The 25,478-nt window shown below is 38.6% G+C and overlaps 8 protein-coding genes and 1 pseudogene across 8 annotated transcripts; 5 read left to right on the top strand and 4 right to left on the bottom strand.

The window, feature by feature from the left end:
- Positions 1 to 1,007: 1,007 nt before the first annotated feature.
- LOC139883387 (uncharacterized) lies at positions 1,008 to 2,468 on the bottom strand. The gene has a single exon (XM_071867568.1). The coding sequence runs from the start codon at positions 2,466 to 2,468 to the stop codon at positions 1,008 to 1,010; it is 1,461 nt and encodes a 486-aa protein (XP_071723669.1).
- Positions 2,469 to 3,813: 1,345 nt separating this feature from the next.
- LOC139883374 (transcription factor GTE4-like) lies at positions 3,814 to 5,531 on the top strand. The gene is made up of 4 exons (XM_071867557.1): positions 3,814 to 5,037; positions 5,120 to 5,165; positions 5,255 to 5,368; positions 5,482 to 5,531. The coding sequence occupies exons 1-4, from the start codon at positions 3,814 to 3,816 to the stop codon at positions 5,529 to 5,531; spliced, it is 1,434 nt and encodes a 477-aa protein (XP_071723658.1).
- A 1,423-nt stretch (positions 5,532 to 6,954) lies between these two features.
- Positions 6,955 to 13,683, bottom strand: LOC139883390 (malate dehydrogenase, mitochondrial-like). Its single transcript, XM_071867571.1, has 9 exons — positions 13,665 to 13,683; positions 12,416 to 12,443; positions 8,713 to 8,920; positions 8,461 to 8,634; positions 8,116 to 8,284; positions 7,933 to 7,994; positions 7,673 to 7,794; positions 7,404 to 7,521; positions 6,955 to 7,092 (listed from the first exon to the last, which is right to left on the bottom strand). Exons 1-9 carry the CDS (start codon positions 13,681 to 13,683, stop codon positions 6,955 to 6,957), a joined length of 1,038 nt encoding a protein of 345 aa, XP_071723672.1.
- LOC139883388 (3-hydroxyisobutyryl-CoA hydrolase 1-like) lies at positions 9,313 to 12,377 on the top strand (annotated as a pseudogene).
- Positions 13,684 to 13,762: 79 nt separating the features above from the next.
- LOC139883372 (multiple organellar RNA editing factor 8, chloroplastic/mitochondrial-like) lies at positions 13,763 to 14,881 on the bottom strand. Its single transcript, XM_071867556.1, has 3 exons — positions 14,499 to 14,881; positions 13,975 to 14,072; positions 13,763 to 13,881 (listed from the first exon to the last, which is right to left on the bottom strand). The coding sequence occupies exons 1-3, from the start codon at positions 14,879 to 14,881 to the stop codon at positions 13,763 to 13,765; spliced, it is 600 nt and encodes a 199-aa protein (XP_071723657.1).
- A 614-nt stretch (positions 14,882 to 15,495) lies between these two features.
- Positions 15,496 to 17,178, top strand: LOC139883371 (strychnine-11-hydroxylase-like). The gene is given in 5 exon segments (XM_071867555.1): positions 15,496 to 15,712; positions 15,715 to 16,388; positions 16,567 to 16,686; positions 16,688 to 16,973; positions 16,976 to 17,178. Coding segments are annotated over 5 exon segments (1,500 nt in total).
- Positions 17,179 to 18,080: 902 nt separating this feature from the next.
- Positions 18,081 to 19,898, top strand: LOC139883370 (ABC transporter G family member 10-like). Its single transcript, XM_071867554.1, has one exon. The coding sequence runs from the start codon at positions 18,081 to 18,083 to the stop codon at positions 19,896 to 19,898; it is 1,818 nt and encodes a 605-aa protein (XP_071723655.1).
- A 402-nt stretch (positions 19,899 to 20,300) lies between these two features.
- Positions 20,301 to 22,948, bottom strand: LOC139883369 (protein DJ-1 homolog A-like). The gene is made up of 8 exons (XM_071867552.1): positions 22,772 to 22,948; positions 22,489 to 22,689; positions 22,249 to 22,398; positions 21,780 to 21,962; positions 21,570 to 21,650; positions 20,973 to 21,173; positions 20,752 to 20,892; positions 20,301 to 20,507 (listed from the first exon to the last, which is right to left on the bottom strand). Exons 1-8 carry the CDS (start codon positions 22,946 to 22,948, stop codon positions 20,301 to 20,303), a joined length of 1,341 nt encoding a protein of 446 aa, XP_071723653.1.
- A 1,692-nt stretch (positions 22,949 to 24,640) lies between these two features.
- On the top strand, positions 24,641 to 25,008 carry LOC139883368 (probable beta-1,3-galactosyltransferase 14; the record flags this gene model as incomplete). Its single annotated transcript, XM_071867551.1, has 1 exon — positions 24,641 to 25,008. A coding segment is annotated over exon 1 (368 nt), but the record flags the coding sequence as incomplete, so codon positions are not given.
- Between the last annotated feature and the right edge of the window lie 470 nt (positions 25,009 to 25,478).

The raw sequence follows: 25,478 nt of genomic DNA, 5'->3' as shown, positions 1-25,478 counted from the left end.
AGATATATTCAAATCCAAATCTGGACAATGAATAATTCCACCATGCTACTATGCTTATGTGTAGTATTTGCTAAAAGAGATTTCTGTCTTTCTTGGTTCGTATGGGTCCCCTTTCTAAGTATGGTTTAAAGATGAGGATTTGGATACAACAGAACAAAAGGGAATGACTAGATTTTTTAACTCCAGGGCTGTATATATTAAACAACGCCTATTGCGAGGAAACTTTAACACATGTCGACCGAAATAGGCAGAAAAAAACTCCAAAAAGGGACAGGTTGCGGAGAACTGGACATGATCTGCTTGTAGGAGGCAACAAATCAACAGATCATGTCCATTTCTGTGTCGTATATTGAATAATAATAATGGATAATAATGGACATTGGTTTCATCATCTGACCGTGTATAAATATGTATGATGGCATTTGCTAGTTACTCATTGAATTAGATCTTACAATGGCTGCTCCAATCAAGGCAAGGTCTATGCTGATATTCTTCCTAGTAGTTTTGTCGATGCTGGTGTTGAATTACTCAGAGGCTAGAAGGGTTTCTGATTCGTCAATGGTGAAAAGCATGGATAGACGACGCGCTGCTTTGGAGAGAATGTTCTCTAAATTGGGATATAATTATTCTGCTGGGAATTTGGATTCAGATACTCAGAGGGAAGTCCCTGGAGGGCCTGATCCTAACCATAATTAATTAGCTAGGAATGCCAACTCCCAGCTACTCTTTTATTCTTATCATAAATAAATAATACAAGTAAGGGTGACCATACAAAATTCTCTCTTACCTCTATGAAAGCCTCTTTCTTGTTATTGTGGGATATACCCATATGCTAAAACTTATCGACGAGACTGCAAACATGTTCTGTTTCTTCTTGTACAAGGCTTTGATTGATCATGTTTCTTGTAATAAACTTTTTCCTTGCTCGAGATGATAGATGTTTTATGTTCATGTATAAATATCACATATAATTATGAGTCAGATGATAAGAATAAGATCTATTTTTCCTAGCAATCGGAAGGGAGAGGGTAGCGACAAAATCTAGAGTTTTTCATACAAAGGAAGAACCTTTCATAAGCAGAAGCCATTTTTGTAGCAGTAAACATAGAAGCTACATATTCCTTGCAAGCCAAGCCTTTCTTCTGCAATTCTTGTACACCGTCTCCGATTGCCAAATCCAACGCCTCCACTAAAGAATTGACATTTGGCGAAAACGTATACCCAAATCCTTGATCCAAAACCACTGTCCCAACTATACTCGGAAAATTAGGGGCCAAAACTGGTTTCCCACAATGCATTGCTTCAATAAGTGTAAGATCAAGGCCTTGTGGCCTTAAAGTAGGATTCACGAACACGTCAATAGCATTATAGAATCCAGACAGCTCCAATGGCCCTAACGCTCCCAACACATTAACATTTGGCCCTATTTCCCGGTACCTTTTACCCCAAGGACCCGATCCAGCAACAAGTAAGAAAACGCCATGATGGCGTTTCGCTATCCTCGAAAACGCTTCGTAAAGAAGTGGATGGCCCTTGTCACGCACCAAACGCCCTGCAACTCCCATCACGATGCTAGCATTCTCCGGCACACCATATTTTCTGCGAAATCGAGCTCCCGATTCGAGATCAGGAGAAAATTTGTTCTCGTCGACTCCATTTAGTATGACGTGGACATTTCTTGAAGGGAGCTGATAGATATTAGTGAGTACCTCGCCAGCACTGTTGCTGATACAAATATGTTGTGTGTAGCTTGGAAAGAATCTTATTTCGTCAATTAGCCGAGGCATTGCCTCTTGAAGCTCCGTCGTCGAACCTAGAAATTTTCCCTTAGGATTAGCGAAAAGCTCCTCCAATAATTTGGAATGCATAATCTCATACCAGATCCCGTGCCAAGTCACGGCCAAGTTAGGCACCGACTTGGCACGCCAATGTGGCAACGAAACACTCTCTGTATGAACATAATCAAAACCACCATCCACGCTAATCCTGTTGAAAATCTCGAATGCCAGCGAGATATTGACCGATCCATGATCATTTGCAGCGAAATGTAGATGGAGATTTCCCTGATCAGTTTCTCGGTGGGGCCTTCGGTCGGATGGCACGGTGAAGACATGGGTTTCATGTCCCATGGAGGCTAAAGCATGGTAGAGCGTGTGAGCGTGACGCTCCATGCCACCTGGCTCGGCCCCAACTGGCCATGACTTGGAGAAGACGGCGAGCTTAAGCTTTTCGGATGTTGCTCCAAAACAAAGCTTGTTCCATGGAAATTTAGCATCCCTCAGATCTCCAATGAACTGTGTTTGATGTACCGAAAAGATTGGCTCCGGCAAGTTGATACGGACATTAATAAGGAGATAAAAAGAGGTTAAGAAGAGAGTTAAAGTTAGGATTTTTGAACACAAAATTAGTTTGGAAGAAGAAGAAGAAGCAGAGGAAGGGGTTTTGGATGAGTGGTGCATCTTGGCCATTGTTGAAGCAAAAGAACACATTGCTTTAAGAGTCTCTAATATTTAAACAGTGTTTTTCTTAAAAAAATTTATCGGTTTTTTATTTTAATGAATTGATAATTCGCCATTCATGGTGGATCTCCTCGAGCTTATAAAAAATTCTGAAAAATCTTCACATGGTAGTTCCTTCATTTTTGTCAACTCTGTTTTGGCAATTTTCAATTGTTTTTTTTGAAGTTATTTTTCAAAATCTTATACAATAGAATTATACTCACCCGTCTCTCAATTTTTATTTTTATTTTGTAAGATATTGATTGAATAAAATAACATGAAAATATAATATATCTTGATCTAAATTATATATATAAATAATATATATATAGATGATAAAATAAAAAATCTAATAAAAGCATATATTGAGATACGAGGTGAATAACTTGTAAGGTGTCACGACTCGATCCCTATAAAATAATGTTGTTTACAATTCGGTGCCTTTTTTTATTTTATGATTTTTTTTTTTTTTTTTAAAATGCCTTGCTTAGTTGCTTACACGATGGGTCTAATTTGGTTCCAAGTGAAAATTGGCAATCCCAATTGTTTGAAAAAAGTTGGGTTTCATTTGCTGACAAAATGGGGCCAAGCTGTTTGTCCCTGCTGGTCATTCGAACTGACTGGACGCCACGTCGAAAAAGTTAACGTCGTTACAGAATTATCCCATTTCCTATCAACGGTTAAAACGTGAAGGTCCATTAAGATCATGAAGTAAAGAGGAGGGATTGATACGACCAAAATTTTGTGTTGAGGGACCAAAAGTGTAGTTTGTAATTGAAGGGTAATTATGTCAGTTCCATCAAATTTTCGTGGCGTTAGCGTTTTGCTTCGTGGATTTAGCATTACCCTTTTCTGACCTTGTTGTCGCCACACTCTCGCTCTGTCGCGCGTGTCACAGATTCTCTCAGCTCACCAGAAGTGAACAGAGCAATAAACAATTCGACTGAGAATCGTACGGATAATCCCCTTTTCTCTAATCTGTAATTTTAGACAAAAGAACAGAATTAGGGTTCATGTTGATGAGGTCGAGTTGATTCTTCTTTTCTTGAAGTAGTGTAGTTGTAGTGAGTTTGTGGGTGTATATACCCAAAAACCCCACGAGAAAATTAAGAAATTCCAACAGTGACCTTTAGACAGACGGCCACAACCAGGACAACGACTTTTTCTCTCTGATTTCACTTATCAAAACCCTAGCAATTGCCACCTACCACCGCCGTCGCCACCGCCGTAAAGAATCATTCGCAACGCGTAATCGGCCAACTTGGGGAGTCCATTCATCAGGTACGCCTAATCATACAAACCCTCTCTAGAATACATGGAATTTGTTGGGTGCAACAAAGTAAAAATCAACTTAGGTTGTATCACGGGTGAGGAGGCTAGAACTTTGAAGAGACAGTTATTGGGTGAGCTTGAAAAGGTAAGGTCTTTAGTGAAACAGCTCGATAAGGAGGAAGCTTCTTTGGCTCGCGGTCCGCAATTATCGGGGAATGAGAGAAATAGAGCGGTCGGTGGTCTGACGAGAGTGAATTCTGAAGTGGGTTCTGTCGGGCTGCCCAATTCCCTGTCTTTGAAAGAAAAGAAATCGGCAAAGGGAGGAGATCAGCATCGTAAGAATTCGGATGGGAAAGGGAAGTCTGCGAAGCACGGGAAGCTTCCTTCAGCTGTGGATAATAATAGGATGGTCAAGTCAAAAGGCGACACTTTGGGATTTTCAACTTCTAGCCCGTTGTATAAGAGTTGTAGGGCTCTGTTGGATAAGTTGATGAAGCACAAGTTCAGTTGGGTTTTTAACGAACCAGTGGATGCCAAGAAGCTTGGATTACATGATTATTTTACCATTGTTAAGCATCCAATGGATTTGGGAACGGTGAAGAGTAGGTTGAGTGAGAAGTGGTATAAGTCTGCTAAAGACTTTGCAGAAGATGTGAGACTGACTTTTAACAACGCCATGTTGTATAATCCAAAAGGGCAAGATGTTTACTACATGGCAGATCAAATGTCAAAGATGTTTGCAGACAAGTGGAAGGAGATAGAGAGTAAGTTCAATCTTAATGAGAATTTACCGACACCCACTTCGAGAGTTCCTTCTAATCCTGTCTCAGTTCCAACCCCGCGTCCGACTTCAGAAAAGAGGACATTGGAAATAGCAGAGTCAAGGACGACGCCAGTCGATTCCAAGTTGACAAGTGGAGGTGCTGGAGATATTAACAGGAGGACACCAGTGCCAGAGAAGCCAAATGCAAGGGATGTGGATGAGAGGGATATGAGTTATGATGAGAAGCAGAGACTCAGTACGAGTCTTCAGAGTATGCCTTCAGAAAAGTTGGATAACGTGGTTGAAATTATTAAGAAGAGAAATCCGAGACTTTGTGAAGAAGATGATGATATTGAGGTGGATCTTGATAGTCTTGACCCTGGGACACTATGGGAACTTGATAGGTTTGTGACCAATTATTGGAAGAACTTGAGCAAGAATAAGAGGAAAGCGGAATATGCTCTTCCAGAAACGGAAGAAGCTGATGACAATATCCATGAGGAGGTAAGACATGTTCGTTCTGATTCCTAATCATTTTCATCGTGAAACTGATCTAATCCAATATGATAATTTGCCCCTTTCGCAGCATTCGGTGCCACCTGAAGGAGCAAGACCAACCCTAACCGACGCCGGTAATGACTTCTATCATGACTATGATTTTATACTATTTATTTATGTTTCAGTCTATATCATGTAACATATCAATGGAACTTGTGAGCAGGTGAAAAGGCAAATGCCTCCGCTTCTCCAATTCGGGGAGAGCAGCAAGGTGATAATGGCAATAGATCAAGTAGTTCAGGCAGTTCTAGCAGCGACTCTGGATCTTCTTCAAGTGGTAAGGGTTGATGTTACTATTTCTGCATTTCTCGTATTATATTGAAGTGATTAGGATCAAATATCAATAGGAAGTCTTTCATTCACTATCATTTTTCGTATTTCTATATGCAGACTCGGATACTGATAGTTCTTCGGGATCTGGATCAAATGCGGGTCACTGACGTTAAGATTAAGGGGTGGTAGGAGGTACGTATTTGATTGTTCAACTCTTTTTACTGCTTCATTCTTTTTGGAAAATGTTACTTGTATTGTCTGAATGTAACTGTATACCAACTAAGAAGGAGAAGAAATGAAGTATGAGAAAGTAGTGCATGTTTTTATAGTTTGTATCACGTCCTTGAGAAGAAGTCCAATATTCAATTAAACTTCTTTTTATGAATCTTGTTTGAGACTACCTTCTTCTGATTTTGCAGATCAGTGTTTTTGTTGATCGCATAGATGTTTAGATTCAATTTTGAGATGCTGACTGCTTGACGTAGACAAGAAAAGGGGGTGCAGATTGATTGTTGTTTAATGGAACGTTCTTTATCATACACAGGACAGGAGTTGAAATGTTGGATGCTTTTTTTTTTTTGGAGTAAATTGTAGAATACTACAGTGTTGTCAGTAAATTACGTATTGTTGTTTAGCTGGCTGTAAACTTTTGTCTATGTAATTTTGGGTAGATGCTTTTATGTTTCTCAGGCCTTCTCTAATTTCTACGAATTCAATTCGGGTAAACCATCATTTACGTTTCAATATTTCGCCCGGATATCGTTTCTCCGTCATCTCAGTTAACCTCAACACTTTCTTTCATCACCAAAGAAGATCCTGCCGTTAGTATTGTGTTGACTAGGCAAGATCAAATGTATACACGTGTCATCTGATATTGTCAAAATTCTCAACCATGCAAAACTGGTTCGACTTGAACCGGTAATCAGGCCCTTCTCTTCTCCATCTCGATTTAACGTAATTCAGGCTAAGAAATTTTCTTTCAAAAGCATAACTCAACAAGACAACTACTAGATATAAACACAACCAGCATTTCAACTTGGCTCGTCTTGACAGGCGCGCCACATGTTCGTAGTTAGGGCTGAGCAAGGACGAATGGGAGCCGGAAAAGACGACGGAGGAGAGGTTTGTTACGCTAAAATATGGTGGCCATAATAATTGGTGCTCTGTAAGCTAATCACTGTTTTTTTGTGGAGGGAGGGGCAGGCGGGCAGCGGACAAGATGATGAGATGATAAATATTGTGGGACGAAGAAGAAGATCGGCTCTCGTTTTGAATCGAACCGGTTCTATTCAGAACTCTGAACATGTCAGAAACACGTATAGCTTGCCAGGTCAGCACAAAACTAACGACGGGGTCTAATTGAGATGACGGAAAAACAAAAGGGTTTATTGAGGAGAATATTGAAATGTTGGGGACAATGATGCGTTTTCAATTCTATGGTGCGTTTTTGATGAAAAATTTACACCTACTGATGATAGCAGACAAATGAAGATAGACGAACATTTAGATGTAAAAACCAGAAGATAAATTAATACTGATTGGGTTTCAGGGTTTTCCCAATTTTTAATCTATCTATCATGTTAAAAATTTCTACTGCCTGGCAAATTTAATACCATTCTCGATAGAACTCAAAAGCTCCGGCCTCAACTTTTCCAATCCTTCTTTCTCATAATCGGCGAGAGGTCCCAAATCAAAAATTTCTGCCACTCCTTCCTTTCCAAGTCTCACCTGAAAAAAACAGATGGAATTTGTTACGAATTAGTACTTGAATAATAATACTTATTTCTCACACCAATTACTCTTTCTAAAAAGGTGATCAACATATGAACAAAAATATCAACATTCAGACCAAACCAAGTTTTCATAGTAAACATGCACTACGCGAGTATCTACAATTCTAACATTAGTAGTCGATAGTTGAAAGTCAGAGGATGCAGGTGCATATAATATCATAATAATTAACCAACTGGAGGCTTACAAACAGTAAAAAGCTTAAAAACCCATAGTACTGTGTATGAGGAAATAAGCTTTATAGACACCTTTGAAGCAAAGAAAGGAAGCTCTGTGACAGTTGATTGTACAAATGAACATTCCATGACGTCTGGCATGCCATTTAGTCCCTTCAAACAAGCATCAGCGAAGATTGCACCTGCATAACTGGAGAGGAGAAATGAACAAGAAAAAAAATGTCAATCGAAAGGGAAGTAGTTTCATAGAAATGTATGCTTAACATTACTGTATGTTAGATATTTCTTCCCCAAAAGTACTAAATATTGTACGAAAGGATAGAGAGAGAATCCAAACTTACGCCATCGACAAGGTAGCAGAACCTTTTCCAGCCTTAGCTTCGACAACTTCTGTCCCTCCATCTTGAGTCCTCTTTGTAAGAGCCTCTATATGTTCTTGTGATAAGTTGGCAGTTGGTGTGGCCTACATTACATAAACACAAGTGAGATAATTGTTCAAATAACTTACACATCAAGTGAGATAATTGTTCAAATAACTTGTACAACAAGGAAGGAGAAGACAGGGGAGAAAAATAGTGAAAGGAAAAAAGAGAGAAAATACTTGAGAAAATAGTGGAAGGATGGTTATGCCAGCATGACCACCAACAACAGGTACATTAACATCTGGAGAGAAAATTCTAAATTTCAAGTCGAAATAACATAAATTGACCAAATCTCTCCTAAGGATGTACTGGTTTCCCTGGGGTATAGACTAGCATCTGAAATGGTTGACAAGGAATCAAACCTGCAATTGGAAGATTTGCCTTGGTGGCATAGAAAGTCTTGGCCCTAACAACATCCAAAGTAGTCACGCCAAACAGCTTCTTCGCATTATATGTCCCTGCCTTCCTGAAAACCTCAGAAGCAATTGGAACAGTAGAGTTCACAGGGTTGCTAATCATATTAATGACGGCCTGTTCCCAAAAGAAAAAAAGAGAAAACCAATCAAAATTCAATATCACAATTATATTGTATAATAATTAAAAATCATTTTTTTTTTTGGGTCCTCTAATGAAATGTTGCAATCTAGAGTATGGTGGAGTAAATCAAATACAGTATATAGGTTTTTCAGCGATAGAGGAAGACTCACGTTAGGGCAATACTTGGAGATGGCCAAGCAGAGAGACTTTACGATTCCAGCATTGATGTTGAAGAGATCATCACGTGTCATACCGGGCTTTCGGGGCACACCAGCTGGAATGATGACTACATCTGATCCTTCCAAAGCTTCACCCAACTGCTCCTCACCAGCATACCCAGTAACCTAAAACCCAGACAGAAACACATCATGAATTAAGTAGTTTTAATTACAAACGATCACATTTGTTGAAGCGCGAAATACCTGAGGTCGGGTGTTGATGTGGCTGACATCGGCGGCGACGCCGGGAGTATTGGCAATGTCGTAAAGGGCGAGTCTAGAGACAAGTGGATTCAACTTCATCAACATAGATAAAGGCTGACCGATACCACCGGCGGCTCCGAGAACGGTCACCTTCCTTTCTGGACACGCCTCCGATGCATATCCACGGCGGAGAACGGCGGCGCTCGATCTTACAACAGACCTGACGTTCATCATTTTTGTTGTGAAGTAGAAACCTCGAAAAGTACGACGAGAGGTTTAAGCGGACTCTTTTCTTTTCTGTAGTTACTTTATTGACCTCACTCTCGAGGCTAAATCCACGTTAAATAATTCTAAGGACACGCGAATTTGCATGCACTGACCTTATTACCCCTACATTCTCCACAATGCATAGTTCCAAGTCAAAATAGTCAACATTTATAAGGAGAAGAAAACATATTTTCAAATAACAAGGGGCAAATGTTAGAATAAGCTTAATCAGAGGGGTTTCTTTTGCATATTTAATTTTACCCTTTTATTTTCGTTCCAACAAGTTTTTCTCCTCCCCACAGCTGCTTCTTTCTCACTCTTATCTCTGCAATCATGTCGTCCAAAGTTAAAGATCACGACGAGGAGGTATGACGATAGATTTCTGTATTTTTATTTTTTTTGGTTCGTTAAGAAGTGGGTTTGATTTTCTTGATTAGAAACATTCTAGCTGTGATGATAGATCATCAAAGGGCGGATTAGTGTCGTTGTTGCGTGTTGTGAAGTGTTTATTTTGTTGTTTGATTGGTTTTTGAAACTAAATGATTATGTTTGAGGGTCGACCTTTTTTTTGGAGCTGTGTTAGCGAGTTTCCAGTTTCAATTGTTTTATCCCATTATTAGTTAGCATCGACTTAGTTGGAGCTTGATCATAACTTAGTGAGCTATGAATCATTATAACCGAGCGGTGAGCTTGAGCTTGGAAAGCATTCAGCTTACGTCATCAGTGCGTCTTGTGTATGTGTGTGTGTGTGTTTGTGGATTTAGTTTGTAATGATGTTGTTCTTAATTTGCCAGGTCCTCACCGAAGATAAATCCTTTGCAAGAGTTTTGACATTGAATAGACCTAAGCAATTGAATGCCCTTTCATTTCAAATGGTAATGTCGTTCTGTACAATCTATCAATTACATCAGTCGGTTTTTCTATGCCGCTCCATCATGGTAGAGCACGAGGGTAGGTTTTATTTAACTCGTTTTCCCTGATGTTCTTTTTTCTTCATTAATTATAGATATCTCGCTTGTTGGAACTCTTTCCTTGCCTATGAGAATGATCCTAATGTAAAGGTGGCAATTCTGAAGGTACGATCAACTTAACAACAATTTTAGTTGCTCGTTTTATTTTTCTTAGTTCAATTCTATCCTTTATGATATGGAAGATAAAGACAAAATACACTTGACATCACTTTTATTATTTGACAACAAGTTTCGGTGAAAGTTGTTTAATATAAAGCTGATGCTTTTCATAACAATCCTCTGCTACTTAACTTTTTAATGAAGTTACTGAGTTTAGAAATGGCGTTACTTTATTTCTGACACCTGTGATTATCCTTTTGTAGGGAGCAGGTAGGGCATTTTGTGCTGGTGGTGATGTTGCAGCTGTGGTACATGATATTAGAAAAGGTAGCTATTTATCCTTTAACTATGCTCAACTCCAGTGTCTCAAAAGATTTATTTGCTGTTGTATTTGAATTTTTCAGTAACCTCTTGTATTGAGATACGAGAATATTTTCTGGGTTGAATACTCTTGTTCATAAACTAAATATTTAAGTTCTTAAACAGCTGAATATATTTTGTTTTGGATTTTTCCTCATCAGGTTTTTGGAAATCAGGCGCAGAATTCTTTAGGAAGGAGTTCAACTTAAATTATTTGTTGGCGACATATAGCAAACCACAGGTAGATCCCCTTCTCAATTTAAGAAGTGTTTTGAGTCATGTACTTGTGTTCTTGATGTCCTTACAAGATACAATTTCCTGTAAATGCAATTTAAGGTTTCTCTTCTTCATGGAATTGTGATGGGAGGAGGGGCTGGGGCTTCAATACATGGCCGGTTTCGTGTTGTAACCGAAAACACGGTAATTTTTCCTCTCCTTATGTTTGACACTGTTTACTGTTTCTCGTTCACTGAGAAGAGACACCCGGCTAACAGAGTTTCCTTTATGTTTCTTGCTGATACATATATTCTTGGTCAGAATAATTATATATTGGACATTTCGCAGGTTTTTGCTATGCCCGAAACAGCCCTGGGACTCTTCCCAGATGTCGGAGCTTCTTATTATTTATCAAGACTCTCTGGATTTTTTGGTGAGAACGTAAATTTGAAGTGTCCGTTAAAATTTCGTAAATGTATTCCTAGGGCATGTCATGAGTGGATGTGACATCAAATAATAAAAGCAGCTAGGCTTCTTATCTTGGAGTTGTTGGATTTTCAGGTTCCATATTGAATTTCTTCTCTTAAATTTTCTTGCAGGAGAATACGTTGGCCTTGCAGGTGCGAGGCTGGATGGTGCTGACATGCTTGCATGTGGACTTGCAACTCACTTCGTCCCATATTCTGTATGGCTTCTCTTTCTGTCTTAACTATGTGATTGATTGTCAGCCACTTGAAGTTTACACTTATAATGTTACACGTTTTCATTTACTTCCAGAGGTTTCCTGAGTTAGAAGCTGAACTTCGCGGAGTAGATTCTGGCGACTCGGCTTCTATCTCAGCTGTCATTGATAAATACTCTCAGGAACCTGTTTTAAAAGAAAAGAGTGCATTACACCGGTTAGTTTGTTTTTCATTCATTTTCCCTTTTATATAACCTTTTTCGCTGACTGAAAGTTTGAATAACTTGCCACTTCAACTTAGTTTCAAACAGAACTGGATTGAATCTAGAAGTTGTATATTATTATTAGTAATAGTAGTAATTTCGGTAGTTCATTGGATACAGGATGGATTTGATTAATCGATGCTTCTCCTTGAGAACAGTTGAAGATATTTTACTTTCCCTTGTAAGTTGATATACTAATTTCCTCAGCCTGTGAATGATATTATTAGTTACACCATGCCTGATCATCAGCTTATGTTTTTTGTTGAAGGAGAGGGAGGCGGGTAATAAAAAGGATGAGTGGCTGTCTGCCACCATTCTATCTCTAAAGAAGGCTTCGCCAACAAGTCTTAAAATCTCTCTCAGATCGGTAACGGAAACTCACTCTTTTCATTTGATAGACATCTAAAGTTTCGTTTCATTGGTATTGATTTGTTTTGAATGTATAAATTGCAATTCCAGATTAGAGAGGGAAGGCTCCAAGGTGTTGGTCCTTGCCTCATTCGCGAGTACAGAATGGTGTGCCACGTCATGAGGGGTGAAGTTAGCAAGGATTTTATAGAGGTATTCTATTCTATTGTATTTTTGGCTCGTCATCCATTATCATGTTTTCCACGTCACTATCTCAAACCTCACTCTTTACTGCTGCAGGGTTGCAGAGCTCTATTGATAGATAAGGACAAGAATCCAAAGGTTAGGAATTTGTTTCCTATGTGTCTATTTACAAAGAAATATTCTCCATTTTATTCAAAACTCAGACTGTCCATTCATTTTTGGTCCAGTGGGAGCCTTCTAAGTTGGAGCTCGTGAGTGACGATATGGTTGATCAATACTTTTCGAAGATGAACGAAGAAGATTGGGAAGATCTAAGACTTCCTGCTAGGTCCAATTTGCCTGTGTATGCTATTGCAAAGCTCTAGGCTATTGTTGTCACATTGCTACTTTATGTTTCTTTCGTTCAAAGCTTCTCCGAGCCTACTTTACTTGAAACATCGCCTGAATAAATAAAATTACACAATAATAATTTGACTTTCTACGTACCAATTTCTTTTACCATTTTCGATTGACATCTAAGATCAAAAAAGTTTAGGCAAAAACAAACAAATTTCTAGGCTTAATTTTAGCCCTTTTACACTTAATAAACAGGCTAACGAGGGGCCAAATGAGTAAGGTTGAAGAGCTAGCTAGTCTTTCACAGCTCAAGCTAGTAAATTATGACATTCTACGTTCTTCGGTAATGGATTCAATTTAGTCATGAATAAATCCAGAATAATTATAAACTAGAATTCAAAAAAATTATAACAAAAATTAAAATGAACAAAACGATTGGATGTAAAAAGTCTCGAGTCCAAACGAGATAGCAGTGTTGACATTTTAACTACTAGCGGCTCACACCAATCCATGACCATAAGCCCTAACAAAAGATGATCATAATAGACTATCTACAGCACGCTCACTTATTCATTGAGCCAGCAGCCAACACCATTCGCCAGATAGGGAGGAGTGGGGTTTCAATCTCGGCCAGGGACGAAATTCTGGTACTGCATATTGGGGGGCCCACCCTGGTACTGATTAGGGCCACTGTTCTGATGGTATTGCAGAGCTCCACCTTGATACGTCGGATTAGGGCCACTGTTCTGGTAGTTAGGCATATTATTCCCAGGCATGTTGTTATTACTGGACCAGTTCTGAGTTGGCATCTGTCCGCCGCCGTGTTGTGGAGGCATTGGTCCCACATTGTGCTGTTGAGGCACATTCCGAGGCGGCATTCCACCCAGGGGCTGCATGTTTTGGGGAGGCTGCATGTTGTTCTGGGGTGGGGGTGGTGGTCCCCACGAGTTACCTTGCGGAGGAGGCCCTCTCATGTTGTTCTGAGGAGGAGGGGGTGGCAGTCCGCTCATGTTGTTGCCTTGAGGGGGAGGAGGCCCGGCCATGTTAGGTTGTCGGACATTCTGATTCTGAGGTGGTCCTCCGGCCATATTGGTTGGTGGAGAGTTGTTTTCCCTTCTCCTCTCGAAATTTCTTGATCTATCAAAGCTACGTGGCCTGTCATTGCGTCTATTCCTTTCATTAGCCCTTTGATTGTTCCTAATCCACTCAGCATGGTATTTTTCATCGTAAGGAACTGCTTGCCCATTAATGAAAGGCTCTCCTATTAAAGAAAGCAAACATTTCCTTCAGAAAATATTTCAATTTCAAGAATAACTAACTAGCTGACCAGACCTGATGGAAATCAAATACAACTTACCTCCATAGTCTTTGTTCCTTACATCCAAGTACGAGTCGGGAAGAACCCAGCGAACTCCTGGGAGCTCTGTTGAAAAACCAAGTCAATGTGAAGTCACAACAAGCTACATATATAGACTAAATTAAATATTTATTTAAAATTACATATCACTTGATGTACCTTTCAGCTTGTAAGAAAGCTCTTCAGAAACAAGAGCTCCAAATGCAAAGTAGCATCTAGTCGAGACTGAATAAATCTTCATCCTTGCTTCTTCTTCACTGTGAAACAGATACACAAATTAAAAACGACAAAATCGAACCACTCAGACACGAAGATAAGAATTTAAACCATGCACTGGAAAAAAAAAACATAAGATTGGCATCTGAAACAGCACGGCTTAAAAATTCTGATTATGAATATGCAGTCAGAGTTCAAACTACTAGTATCTTTAATTTCCAATCCTCTGTTAATACACACAACATCTTCACAAAACGAATGAAATTGTGATAGAACAGTAAAACTACCAAAATGATAATATGCAGTCAGTATTTAAAATACTATCTTTAATGTCCGATCATCTGCCAATACACACATCAGTTTCACAAAACGAATGAAAATTGACAAAAACAAAAACAAAATTACAATTTTGTTTTTTCAATTCAACAATCAAACAGAGGACAATATACTCATCAATTAATCATCACCTGCCAACAACTTTCGCAAGCGTTTTGATGTATTGATCGATGATCTCGTCTCTGGTGGCTTCAGGTTGGGGCGCCTCCAAAACAACAAGCCAGTGCTCGAAATCGCAGCCATCAAGCAAGATGGTCTCTTTCGGTGGCCTGTTTGACCAATTAGGGTTGGGATCGTTGAGGGACGACGTTGTTTGTCGGGTCGAAAACGTCCTCTGGGAGGCGGCGACACCAGATATGTTGCCGAGGGAGGCTACGAGCGGGCGGAGGAAGAAGCGGCTGGCAGAGGCGGTCGGAGACGTTTTGAACGTCCGAGAGAGGAAGGTGGTCAGGGTTGGGGTTCTGGCGGCGAAGGGTTTGGATAGCAGCGAACGAGCGAGGAGTGAGGTTGCCATTTTTTCAGAGATTACTCTATCTCAAACAACACAACCCTTGTGAGTGATGAAAAGAAGGGTTTTGGAGAGGGTTTGTATTCGTACATAAATAAGTTAACTAAACGCCCTTATAGTTTCGAGGAATTGATATATTGGTGTCTTAATGTCGATGTTTGTGCTTTCGATACTTTCTTTTTCTGGGCCTTGACACGGGCTCGGCTCATTTTAGAAACAAAATTCCCATCTATAGATAATTGATTTTTTAAAAAAGATTGCCTTAACTGCATTGCTTGCATCTTTAGCAAATCTTCGATTTATCAATTTTGTGTCTTTATCTTAATTTGAATTTATTGTACTAATTCAATATTTGTTTATTGAATGAATTCATTCGATTGTCATTAAAAAGAAAAGAAAAAAAGAAAAGGAGATAGAAAATTATCCCAATACAAACCATAGCATTCAATAATTGATCCTGTCATTGTCAGTATCCAACATATAAATAAAAAAAATCTGTCGGTATATCCATGTCCTATTTCCAATTTCCTTTTCAAGATTTTGTGATTGAGTTCATATCATGTGGGGAATCTCATCAGCTTGTTTCTTTATCCAACAAGCTGTTAGACTGAGTGATTAATATGGATTTTCCATTTCTCATCATCCTCTTGTTACTTGCAGGTGTGGTGTTTGTGTTGTTTTTGTCTCTGATAAAAAAACAGCATAGAAAGAAGAAACTCAATGGTGAAGCTCTGAGACTTCCTCCTGGTCCTAGGAAGCTACCTTTGATCGGAAACCTCCACCAACTCCTCGGAGACACACTTCAGAACTCCCTCCTACGCCTTTCGAGACAGTATGGACCTTCCTCCAACTAGGCTCCGTGCCGACTCTAGTTGTATCCTCCGCCGAAATTGCCAAAGAGATTTTCAAAAAGCATGATCTTGTTTTCTCAGGTAGACCTCAACTATATGCTATAAAGAAACTAAGCTATAACTTCAACAACATCTCGTTTTGTCAGTATGGAGAGAAATGGAGAGGGGTTAGGAAGATTGCAACTTTAGAATTATTAACTTCAAAGAGGGTTCAATCGTTTCAGTGTGTAAGGGATCAGGAAGTTGGGTTCATGCTTGATTTCATAGCTAGGAATTCGCTTAATAAGCCTGTTAATTTGACTAGATTGACCGTTTTGTTGAGTAATAGCCTGATTTGTCGCACGACTTTTGGGATGAGGTTTGAGAATGAAGAGGGTTTAAGCAGGTTTGATGCTCTGTTGCGTGACACAAGGGTTGCAATGGGAAAGTTCAATATTGCGGATTTCTATCCCGGACTTGGATGGATTAACAGGTTTAACGGTGTTGATAGAAAACTGGATGAGATATTCAAACACCTCGACTCGCTGTATGAGGATATCATAAGCAAACATCTACATCGGGAAAGGGCAAAACCAGAATCCGATGACTTCATATATGTGCTTCTTCGCGTATCTAACCAGTCGTTTGCCATTACCAATGAACAAGTCAAAGGCATCCTTACGGTATTCCTGATCTATCTTTACTTCTAGCTTTTTTTCCTAGTTTATCAGTCTATCACAAGAATGTCTTACATGCAGTTCCTTACATAAATTATGTGTCTTTTCTTATTTCAAAGACAAAAAACGTAAGGAACTGCACCTAAGTTTTTTCCATCTATCTAAAAGGTAGAGTGCTGGTCAGGATATGTTCATTGCAGGAACAGGTACCTCTGCTCGTACGCTTGAGTGGGTAATGTCTGAGCTAATGAGGAATCCATCAGTGATGAGAAAAGCTCAAGATGAGGTTAGACGAGTAGCTAATTGGAAAAGTAAAAGTGGAAGAAACTGATCTGTCAAAACTTGTGTACATGAAAGCTATTATAAAGGAAACACTCAGGCTACGTCCACCGGTGCCACTACTGGTTCCTCGGCAAACTTTGGAAGATTGCGTCGTAGCAGGTTACCATATTCCGGCCAAGACAAGAGTGCATTTTGATGCGAGGTTGATAGGGACAGACTCGAGTTATTGGGAAAACCCCCAAGAGTTTATTCCTGACAGATTCCTCAACAGCTCCGTCGATTTCAAGGGACAGCATTTTGAGTTGATGCCTTTGGGGCTGGGAGGAGAGGCTGTCCTGGAATCAATTTCGGCCTCCAGTTAGTCGAGTATGCTCTGGCAAATCTATTGCTCCGTTTCGACAGGAAACTGCCTCAAGGAATCAAAACTGAAGATTTGGCTAAGGAAGAAGCATTTGGGGCTGCAATACAGACGAAAGCTCCACTGTGCTTAATAGCTACCCCTATATACGTATAAACTGGAAAATTCTTCTTCAATTTCTAATATTTAATAAGCTGATTTATGTTGTAACATTCATTCACTGGTCATATGAATGATTCTAGGTCCTATATTTTAACCTAAAAAATAAAACTTTGTTGAAAGATCCATTCTTGTCGTTATGCAAACTGGCAAGGATTAGTCATCATTCATTCATCAATCCCTTCTTCTTTTTGTGAACAACAGATTGAAAGGAGATGTTCATTTTGAGACCATTTTGATGCAATCTGAAAATGTAAAGGGCAAAAAAGTCCATTATCCCATGAATTCAACTAACAATTCAACTACTTTCATATCTGCATTTTAAAGGCAGCAAGCAAACGAACAAGTTTTGCGTCCCTCCGTCACTAGTTAGTTGTTTTTCCTATGCAAAAAAGCGACAATTAATTTAGGATGGAGGTAGTATTTTTCTTGCAGATATCATCATAATTATTACTTTATTTACTTTAAAATAACAAAACTTTTTCAGTTAGTTTCCATTACAATCAATCAGCTTATATATAAAGTTTGACCCTTTTTCTTTTCAGTGAATGAATGGCAACATATTTCTCAAACCAACCTAGTTGAGCTGTCAAACTAAGAATAGGAAGATGGTGAAGCTATTAAGCTAACAAACACCAACACTCCACAGTCAATAATCTGCTCACCTGCAAAAAAAAATTTTAAAAAAAATGGAAAGAAGTTTCAACATATTTACTATAATAGTTATGAAAACCCAAACCCAAAATTCTTGCTAAACTTTGTTTTAGTATTACTTGTACTACAGTTTGGTGGGTGTTAGCTTACCACCTCTTATAATAATTTTCAAATTAAACTCCACAAATAGATAGAGGAATGAATATTTGGGTTTCTTGTTTGCTTGCTTTCATTTCTCTAACAAAATGGAACTTTTGCCAGTGAAGGCGCCGGAATCGGTTTCTGGTTGCCGGAGAGGCATTTATAGATTGGAGGCTAAGAACCTGTCATACAAGTTACGTAGCAGGTTTTGCGAGTGGCTGTGTTGGGATACACAGACAAGTTCCAAGTTCATTTTGGAAAATGTAAACTGCGAAGCTCGGCTAGGCGAGTTAACGGCGATCGCTGGTCCGAGTGGGGCCGGAAAAACCACGTTACTAGAGATTCTAGCAGGGTCGCTGCATGATAATAAGAATAATATCTCTGGTCAAGTGCTTGTGAATAACAAACCTATGGATGCAAAAAGGTTCGGGAGAATATCAGGTTATGTGACTCAAGATGATGCCTTATTCCCTTTACTTACAGTTGAAGAAACACTAACGTACAGTGCACGCCTGAGGCTACCGAAAGAGGAAGGTCGGCAAAAGGCTGCGTCCAGAGTCAGGAATTTGATCAAGGAGCTCGGATTGGAACACGTGGCGAATTCAAGGATCGGATCGGATTATGGGATTTCCGGAGGAGAGAAACGCAGAGTTTCGATTGGAGTGGATTTAGTCCATGACCCTGGCGTCGTCTTGATAGACGAACCGACTTCCGGCCTGGATTCGGCTTCGGCTCTTCACATAGTGACTCTGCTAAAGTCCATGGCTGTCAATCAAGCTAAGACTATTGTCTTCACAATCCATCAACCTGGTTTTCGGATTCTCGAAAAGATCGATCGCCTTGTCCTGCTTTCTTATGGATCCGTTGTTCATAACGGATCACTAGATCTTCTCCAGGAAAGGATTCATTTGGCTGGTCATCGAATTCCTCGCCACGTCAATGTTCTAGAATTCGCCATTGATGTAGCAGACAGTTTGACCGTACAAAACGAATTAGAAGATCAAAGGCAAATGATATTATACCAATCCGATAATTACATCCAACAAGAGAAGCCTCTACGGTATGCGAATTCAGCATGGAGGGAGGTCCTAATCCTGGGAAAAAGATTTTGCAGCAACATATTCAGAACGAATCAATTATTCGCCACTAGGGTGATCCAAGCCTTGGTTGCCGGATTCGTGCTTGGGACTGTTTTTCTGAATGTCGGGAAAGATCAAGGTCGGGTTTCTCTGCAGACACGAATCGGATTCTTCGCTTTCAGCCTCACGTTCCTGCTGTCTTCCACGACTGAAGGCCTTCCCATTTTCCTTCAAGAGAGAAGAATCCTGACAAGAGAAACTTCCAGAGGGGCTTATAGAGTATCATCTTATGTTGTGTCCAACACATTGGTTTTCCTTCCTTTCCTTTTATTGGTCAGTCTTCTCTACTCCACACCGGTCTATTGGCTCGTCGGCTTGAGAAGAAGCGTCGACGGCTTCCTGTACTTTTCGCTCATCGTCTGGATGGTGGTCTTAATGTCAAACTCATTCGTGGCATGCTTTAGTGCTTTGGTACCAAATTTCATAATGGGAAATTCTGTAATTGCAGGATTGATGGGATCGTTCTTTTTGTTTTCCGGCTACTTCATTTCGGAGAAAAACATCCCTAGTTACTGGATCTTCATGCATTATCTGAGTCTGTTCAAGTACCCTTACGAGTGTTTCATGATCAACGAATATGGAGGCGAACAAGGAAAGGGGAGGTGCGTACAGTTCGATAAAGGAGGTGCGTGCAGTTTGTATGCCGATGCATTCTTAAAACAGCAAGGTTTGAGAGATTCACAGAAATGGAGCAACTTGGCTGTCATCATGCTTTTCATTATTGCCTACAGGCTTCTTTGTTTCTTCATCTTGTGGTATAGGTGCCATAAAACAAGAATATAAAACAGTCTTTCACAATTAATCACTTGTCCAAATAGGATGATCATATACTACTACTGTAACGACTTCATACATTATTTATTTATTGTAATTATGCACGGATTCATCAATAAGCATGACTTGACATGAAAGAAACTGAATCTATATACATATGAAGAAAAAAGTACTCACGCGTGGTTAGGAAATCTTTTTTTATTGATTGAATATTCACAAATCTTTGCTGACACAGCCAGACAATCACAAACCGTAATGACAAGCATGAAGCATCACGTACTTGGTTCATATGTTTACAAAACACACGACAAGCTTTCATGAACCATAGCAGGAGAAAGAGCATACACATTATTCTATTCTATCTAAATCTGAACATAAAGATAGTATCTCAAACTACAGCCGTGTATTTCTCTACTGTTGAACGAATAACATCACCTTCGCAAGCTCGAGTGCCTTCTCACGGCCAAAGAACTTTTCGACAATTGCAAGGCCAAACTCCATAGTAGTTCCTGGACCTCTGCTTGTAATGAGGTTGCCATCGATCACAACCCTGTTTTCAATCTCGCTTTGGTCCGATAACTTGTTGCACATTGCAGGAAAAGCCGTGGCTTTCTTTCCCTGGAATGCAAGTGGAAGGACTAGTTAACATACTCTTATCCAAAGTCCCTACATTTTAGCAATATACTAAAATTGGCCTTTCTCTTGCATAAAGATCGAATTGATCCATAGTTGGATTTTTTCTTTAAAGCGGGATCAAATTTCGGGCTTCTTAAAAGAAAAGGACCAATTTTGGTTTTTTACTAGAGCACACGGACCAGTATATTATCTCATACAAATATTATAATCAAAATACATAACAGACCTTGAGTAGGCCGTTCGGCTCCAACACTAAAGCTGGGGATGCGCAAATTGCTCCATAAGGTCTATTTTCTTCTCTCTGCTTCATTAACATACTTATCAGTTTCTCGCTCTTTGCAAATGCTTGCGCACCACCTAATCCACCCTACAGATGTCGGAAATTAAACCAGCAGCCTAAACTAACCATATGGCAATGACACCAGGGTATGCTAAAGAAGAACTTACTGGCAAGACAATGAGGTCATAAGAAATCTTAGCAGCTTCATCTAGAAGAATATCAGCCTCCAGTTTAACATTGCGAGAAGCCAGAATTTCGAGTTTATCCTCTACGGAAACTACTTTAACATTTGCCTTTGCTCGGCGCAGAGTATCAATCATGATGACAGCTTCCATTTCTTCGGAACCATTAGCAATGGGTATGAGTATCTGACAGAGATATGGTAAAATAATCAAACACTTCCAAAATACAAGCTTGATTTAATCAGATATCTACATTCACATATATCTGGCAAGAAAATATGATCATGTTTGAAATCACTATAGCTGTTCAAAGACAATATCATACATCAATAAACTCCAACATATTGGGAACTTTTCTCCAAGACAAATAACTTTACAAAGGTAATCCACAGATAATATCTCATTAAAAATTGGCAAATGAAACTATTAGTAATAACTAATAAGCAAACAACTCAACATCAGAAGATATCCTGCATTCTCTCTAAACATTTGTCATCCCAAGAGTTATTATATTTTCATTTTATGAACACAAATGGCAGAAAATATAAGCCAACGATGATGATAACACTAAATAATTCTTACTTGTGGGGTGTTTTCAAAAGTCCAACTCATTGGATTCAGCTCTCTGATGAAGTATTCCTCTCCATGGTTGGAACGCAATACCTAAGAAGATTGAGTACAGATATCAGATGAAGAATTGAAGATGTCAGACAACCTAGAAAACATCAGAACCTTGAAACTCACGAACACTAAATGCCATAAGCAATCACAAAGTTTAGGGAGCAAGCATACCATTGCCCCAGTAACTTCATTGGCTTTCTCTTCACCACAAAGTTTCTCAATCAGTGTAGCAGTAAATTCCATTGTAGTGCCAGGTCCACGACTTGTAACCACGTTACCATCCACTAGAACTCTTGACTCAACAGGAGTTGCAGCAGTAGCAAGTTGCTCCATGAACGACGGATAGCAAGTTGCCTATCAGATTTCAATATTTTCATAGAGGTTAATAGTTTTATAACAAACAAACTGGGCCCGAGTGTTTTAACCGTGAAGTAGTTGATCAATCTTTCAAATACTCAGTTTCCCCAGTCCAAAATTATGAAACCATGACAATTGTAGTAAATTTCTTTGAATTATGCGGGAGCAATTCAAAGAACAAATTTAGAAAAGCAATAAAGGACTTTGAATCATTAAACTGAATGAGCCTGCTGTAGACATTTACATAAGGACCAATAATACATATCAATGTGTGAAAAGTAACCTTCAATCCCTTGAGCAAACCCCAAGGCCCCAAAGCCACAGCTGGTGAAGCACAGTGTGCAGCATAGAGCCTCCCGTCAGCAGCTTGTTGCTTCATCATGTTTTCCAAAACTCCACAGTTCTTGAGATTCTCAGCACCTGGCACGCCTCCCTTAAAAACCATTCAAGTTAATGAGTTTGTAGTCAAAATCATTAGACAGAGAGAACAAAAACCAAGAGCAAGCTTATAGAAAGTGTGTACCGGTAGAGCTATGAGATCATAAACAGCATCGCTGCAATCAGAGATGAGAGAATCAGCAATGATCGTAATGCCTTCAGTAGCTTCGACTCGAAGCTGATTCTCCACGGACGCAACAACGACGTCAGTTCCGGCTCTACGCAACATATCGATGATAATCACAGCCTCAATCGGCTCTGTTCCATTCGCAATCGGAACCAAGACCTATTAACACAACCAAAATCAAAAAATTCAAAAATCGATCAACAAAGTCAGTATCCGAAATAAAACAGTGCCGTCACTAGACCTTCTTCGAAGCGGGAGCCATTGTTGTTGCTGCTCTAGTACGTGAACAGGGTCTGAGATTGAGTGAGGCGAATTTGAATGTTAGGGATTTGTAGTGAGCGATGGACAAATGCGAAGATGGTGGTGTTGAGCAGCTCAAGTGAGCAAGTGATGATATTAGTGATGATGATGACGCCATTTCCTGACTCAGTTTTCTTCTATTTTAAGGGGGAGGTGCAGTTTAGTTCGCTGTGCACCTGTCCTGGAGAGTATGTGGTACACGTGCCAATTAGAGATTCAGATGTGTTGCTGTGATGTTACCACGTCACCCTATAGTTTCTTCTAGTTACTCCAAAAATTACAAATTACAACAATTTCACTATTTGCGAAAAAAACTAATTCAGAAATCATTGTGTGATTGATAATTTCTTTTTCTTATATGAATAATTGATCGATAATTTCTTGATTGATTTACTAATATTTTTCGTGTATAAATAGATGACATTTTTTGTATTATTTTTTGTTTTTAAATAGTTAACGTTTTGAGATTATAAATGTATTTTTATATTTTTATCCCTCCACTAATTTTATATTATATATATAATTAATAATTTAATTGGGAAAGAAAAATGTTAGAACTGTAAAATAATGATAACTTTTGTATGAAAATTAATGATATTGGTATGAGTAAAAAATTCAAATATGTCAACTATTCAAATATAGAAATAATATTATTTAAGCACATCAGGACTGAATCCAATTAGTGAACATTCTCTCTTTCACTCGTGAGGTGAAGATTCGAATTGTGCAGTACACACAAATATATAATGTAATAAAAAGAATCACTAATTTATTACTCATGTCTTTTTTTCATTAAGAATTAATCTACTAAGCCAAACAAAATGTAATCTATTTTAAATTTTTATACGAATTGCTCATAAAGTACTCACTCCGTATATAAATAGATGATGTTTTTGAAGATATTTTTTATCTTTTAATAGTTAATGTTTTGAGAATATTAATACAAGTTTTCCATTATTACCTATTTACTAACTTTTTATACACATACAATTAATATTTTAATAGAAAAAAAATAAAAATAAAATTATAAAATAAGAATAATTTATGTATTGAAATGAATGATATTAATATATATAAATATGTCAAAATATCATCTATTCAAATACAGAGATAATAAATTAAAAAGTACAATTCATTAAAAAGTACAACTCATCTCATTTATGAATCTTTTTAAATTAATATTATCAAAATTTATAAAATTTATTAATTAATAAAAAAATTTAAAATAATTATATTTTAAAATAAAAAAAATTAATTTAATGAAATTATTAATTTATCGAATATTATATTATAAAACAGGTTCTACCGTAGTTATGATACATAGAAAGGAAAGGTTTAAGACATTTTTTTTTCCTTTGAAAGGAAGAAAGCTTAATACTTAAATAAGTTTTGAGTGAAAAAGAGAAAAAAGAGAAAAATCGCAGTCAAGTCTTAATTATTTTACTTTTTTTAATTACTAAAAAAAAAGTCTTATTTTTTTATGATGAAATTTGTAGTCAAATCAAAAACTAAATATTATCAAAAAAAGAAAAAAAATCACAAAACTAAATTAAATACTGATGATAAATTGATAATACTAATATGAAATTTAGTAACTTTATTAAAAATAAAAAATTGAATAACAACCAAACAAACGACCATCATAACCGAAGCTGGCCACTCCAAACTCTGCTATTCTCTCTGTGAATTTTGCTTCAGTTACACTTGAACCTCTGCAGATGAACAAAATCATAACTTTTGAATAAAGGTTTCTTCTTTAAAGAAATCCCAACAAACCCATTTACGTAACAAAAAAAGATTCTGAAGCAATATGCCATCGTCTCCCAAATTCTTTCACGCTCGCACATCCCCATTATCGACCATTTCCTCAAGATCAAACCTCTTAATCATCTCCTGCCTCGCCGTCGGCATCGCCGGATTCCTCTTCGGCCTCACCGCCGTCCTCTACCCGGCGAATAGCGGAGATTACAACTGCGCGGGCGGTCACCCACGATCGGTGCGCGTTGTTTGGGATAAAAGTGGTAATGGTATCAGTCTAGCTAATAGCAATGGCGATGATAGCAATACGAGGCCTAAAGTAATGGGTTTCGTCGGGATCCAAACAGGGTTCGGCTCAGTGGGACGGAGACGGTCATTGAGGAAAACTTGGATGCCATCAGATCGCCAAGGGCTACAAAGGTAAAGATTTTATCATGAAAATTTTCAATTTTGGATTAATCTGCGTGTGCTTTTAATTGAGGAGTGCTTGGGATTGTTGGATGAAAACTTTTGAACATGGAATGGTTTGAGTGAGGTGCTGAGATCAATTTGTGGCTTGTTGGTAAAATTTAAGACGATTAATGGTGGATTATCGAGTCAGTGTTGTGGGGTTTTCAATTGAAATATTTAGAAGATTGAGCTTTCAAGTTCTTTTACATGGCTTAAGATAGAGTTTTGGTGGGACTATTACAAACTTTGTTGCTAGATTCTGGTGCTCACAGTGTCATACTTCCGTCAGGTCTAGGTTCATCACTGAGTAAGAAAAAGGCAACACTTGTTTTTATAGATATCGGGCACGAATAGCATTACAGAATGCTATCTATAGGTGTAGAAGAGGCATGTTTAAGAGGGAGAGAACTCTACTGCCAATAATATTTGTCTATCATTAG

The sequence above is a fragment of the Rutidosis leptorrhynchoides genome, unplaced genomic scaffold, assembly GCF_046630445.1.
Source record: "Rutidosis leptorrhynchoides isolate AG116_Rl617_1_P2 unplaced genomic scaffold, CSIRO_AGI_Rlap_v1 contig39, whole genome shotgun sequence".
Classification (NCBI taxonomy): domain Eukaryota; kingdom Viridiplantae; phylum Streptophyta; class Magnoliopsida; order Asterales; family Asteraceae; genus Rutidosis; species Rutidosis leptorrhynchoides.
Note: the sequence above shows the minus strand (reverse complement) of the source record. Positions and strands in the feature narration are given on the sequence as shown.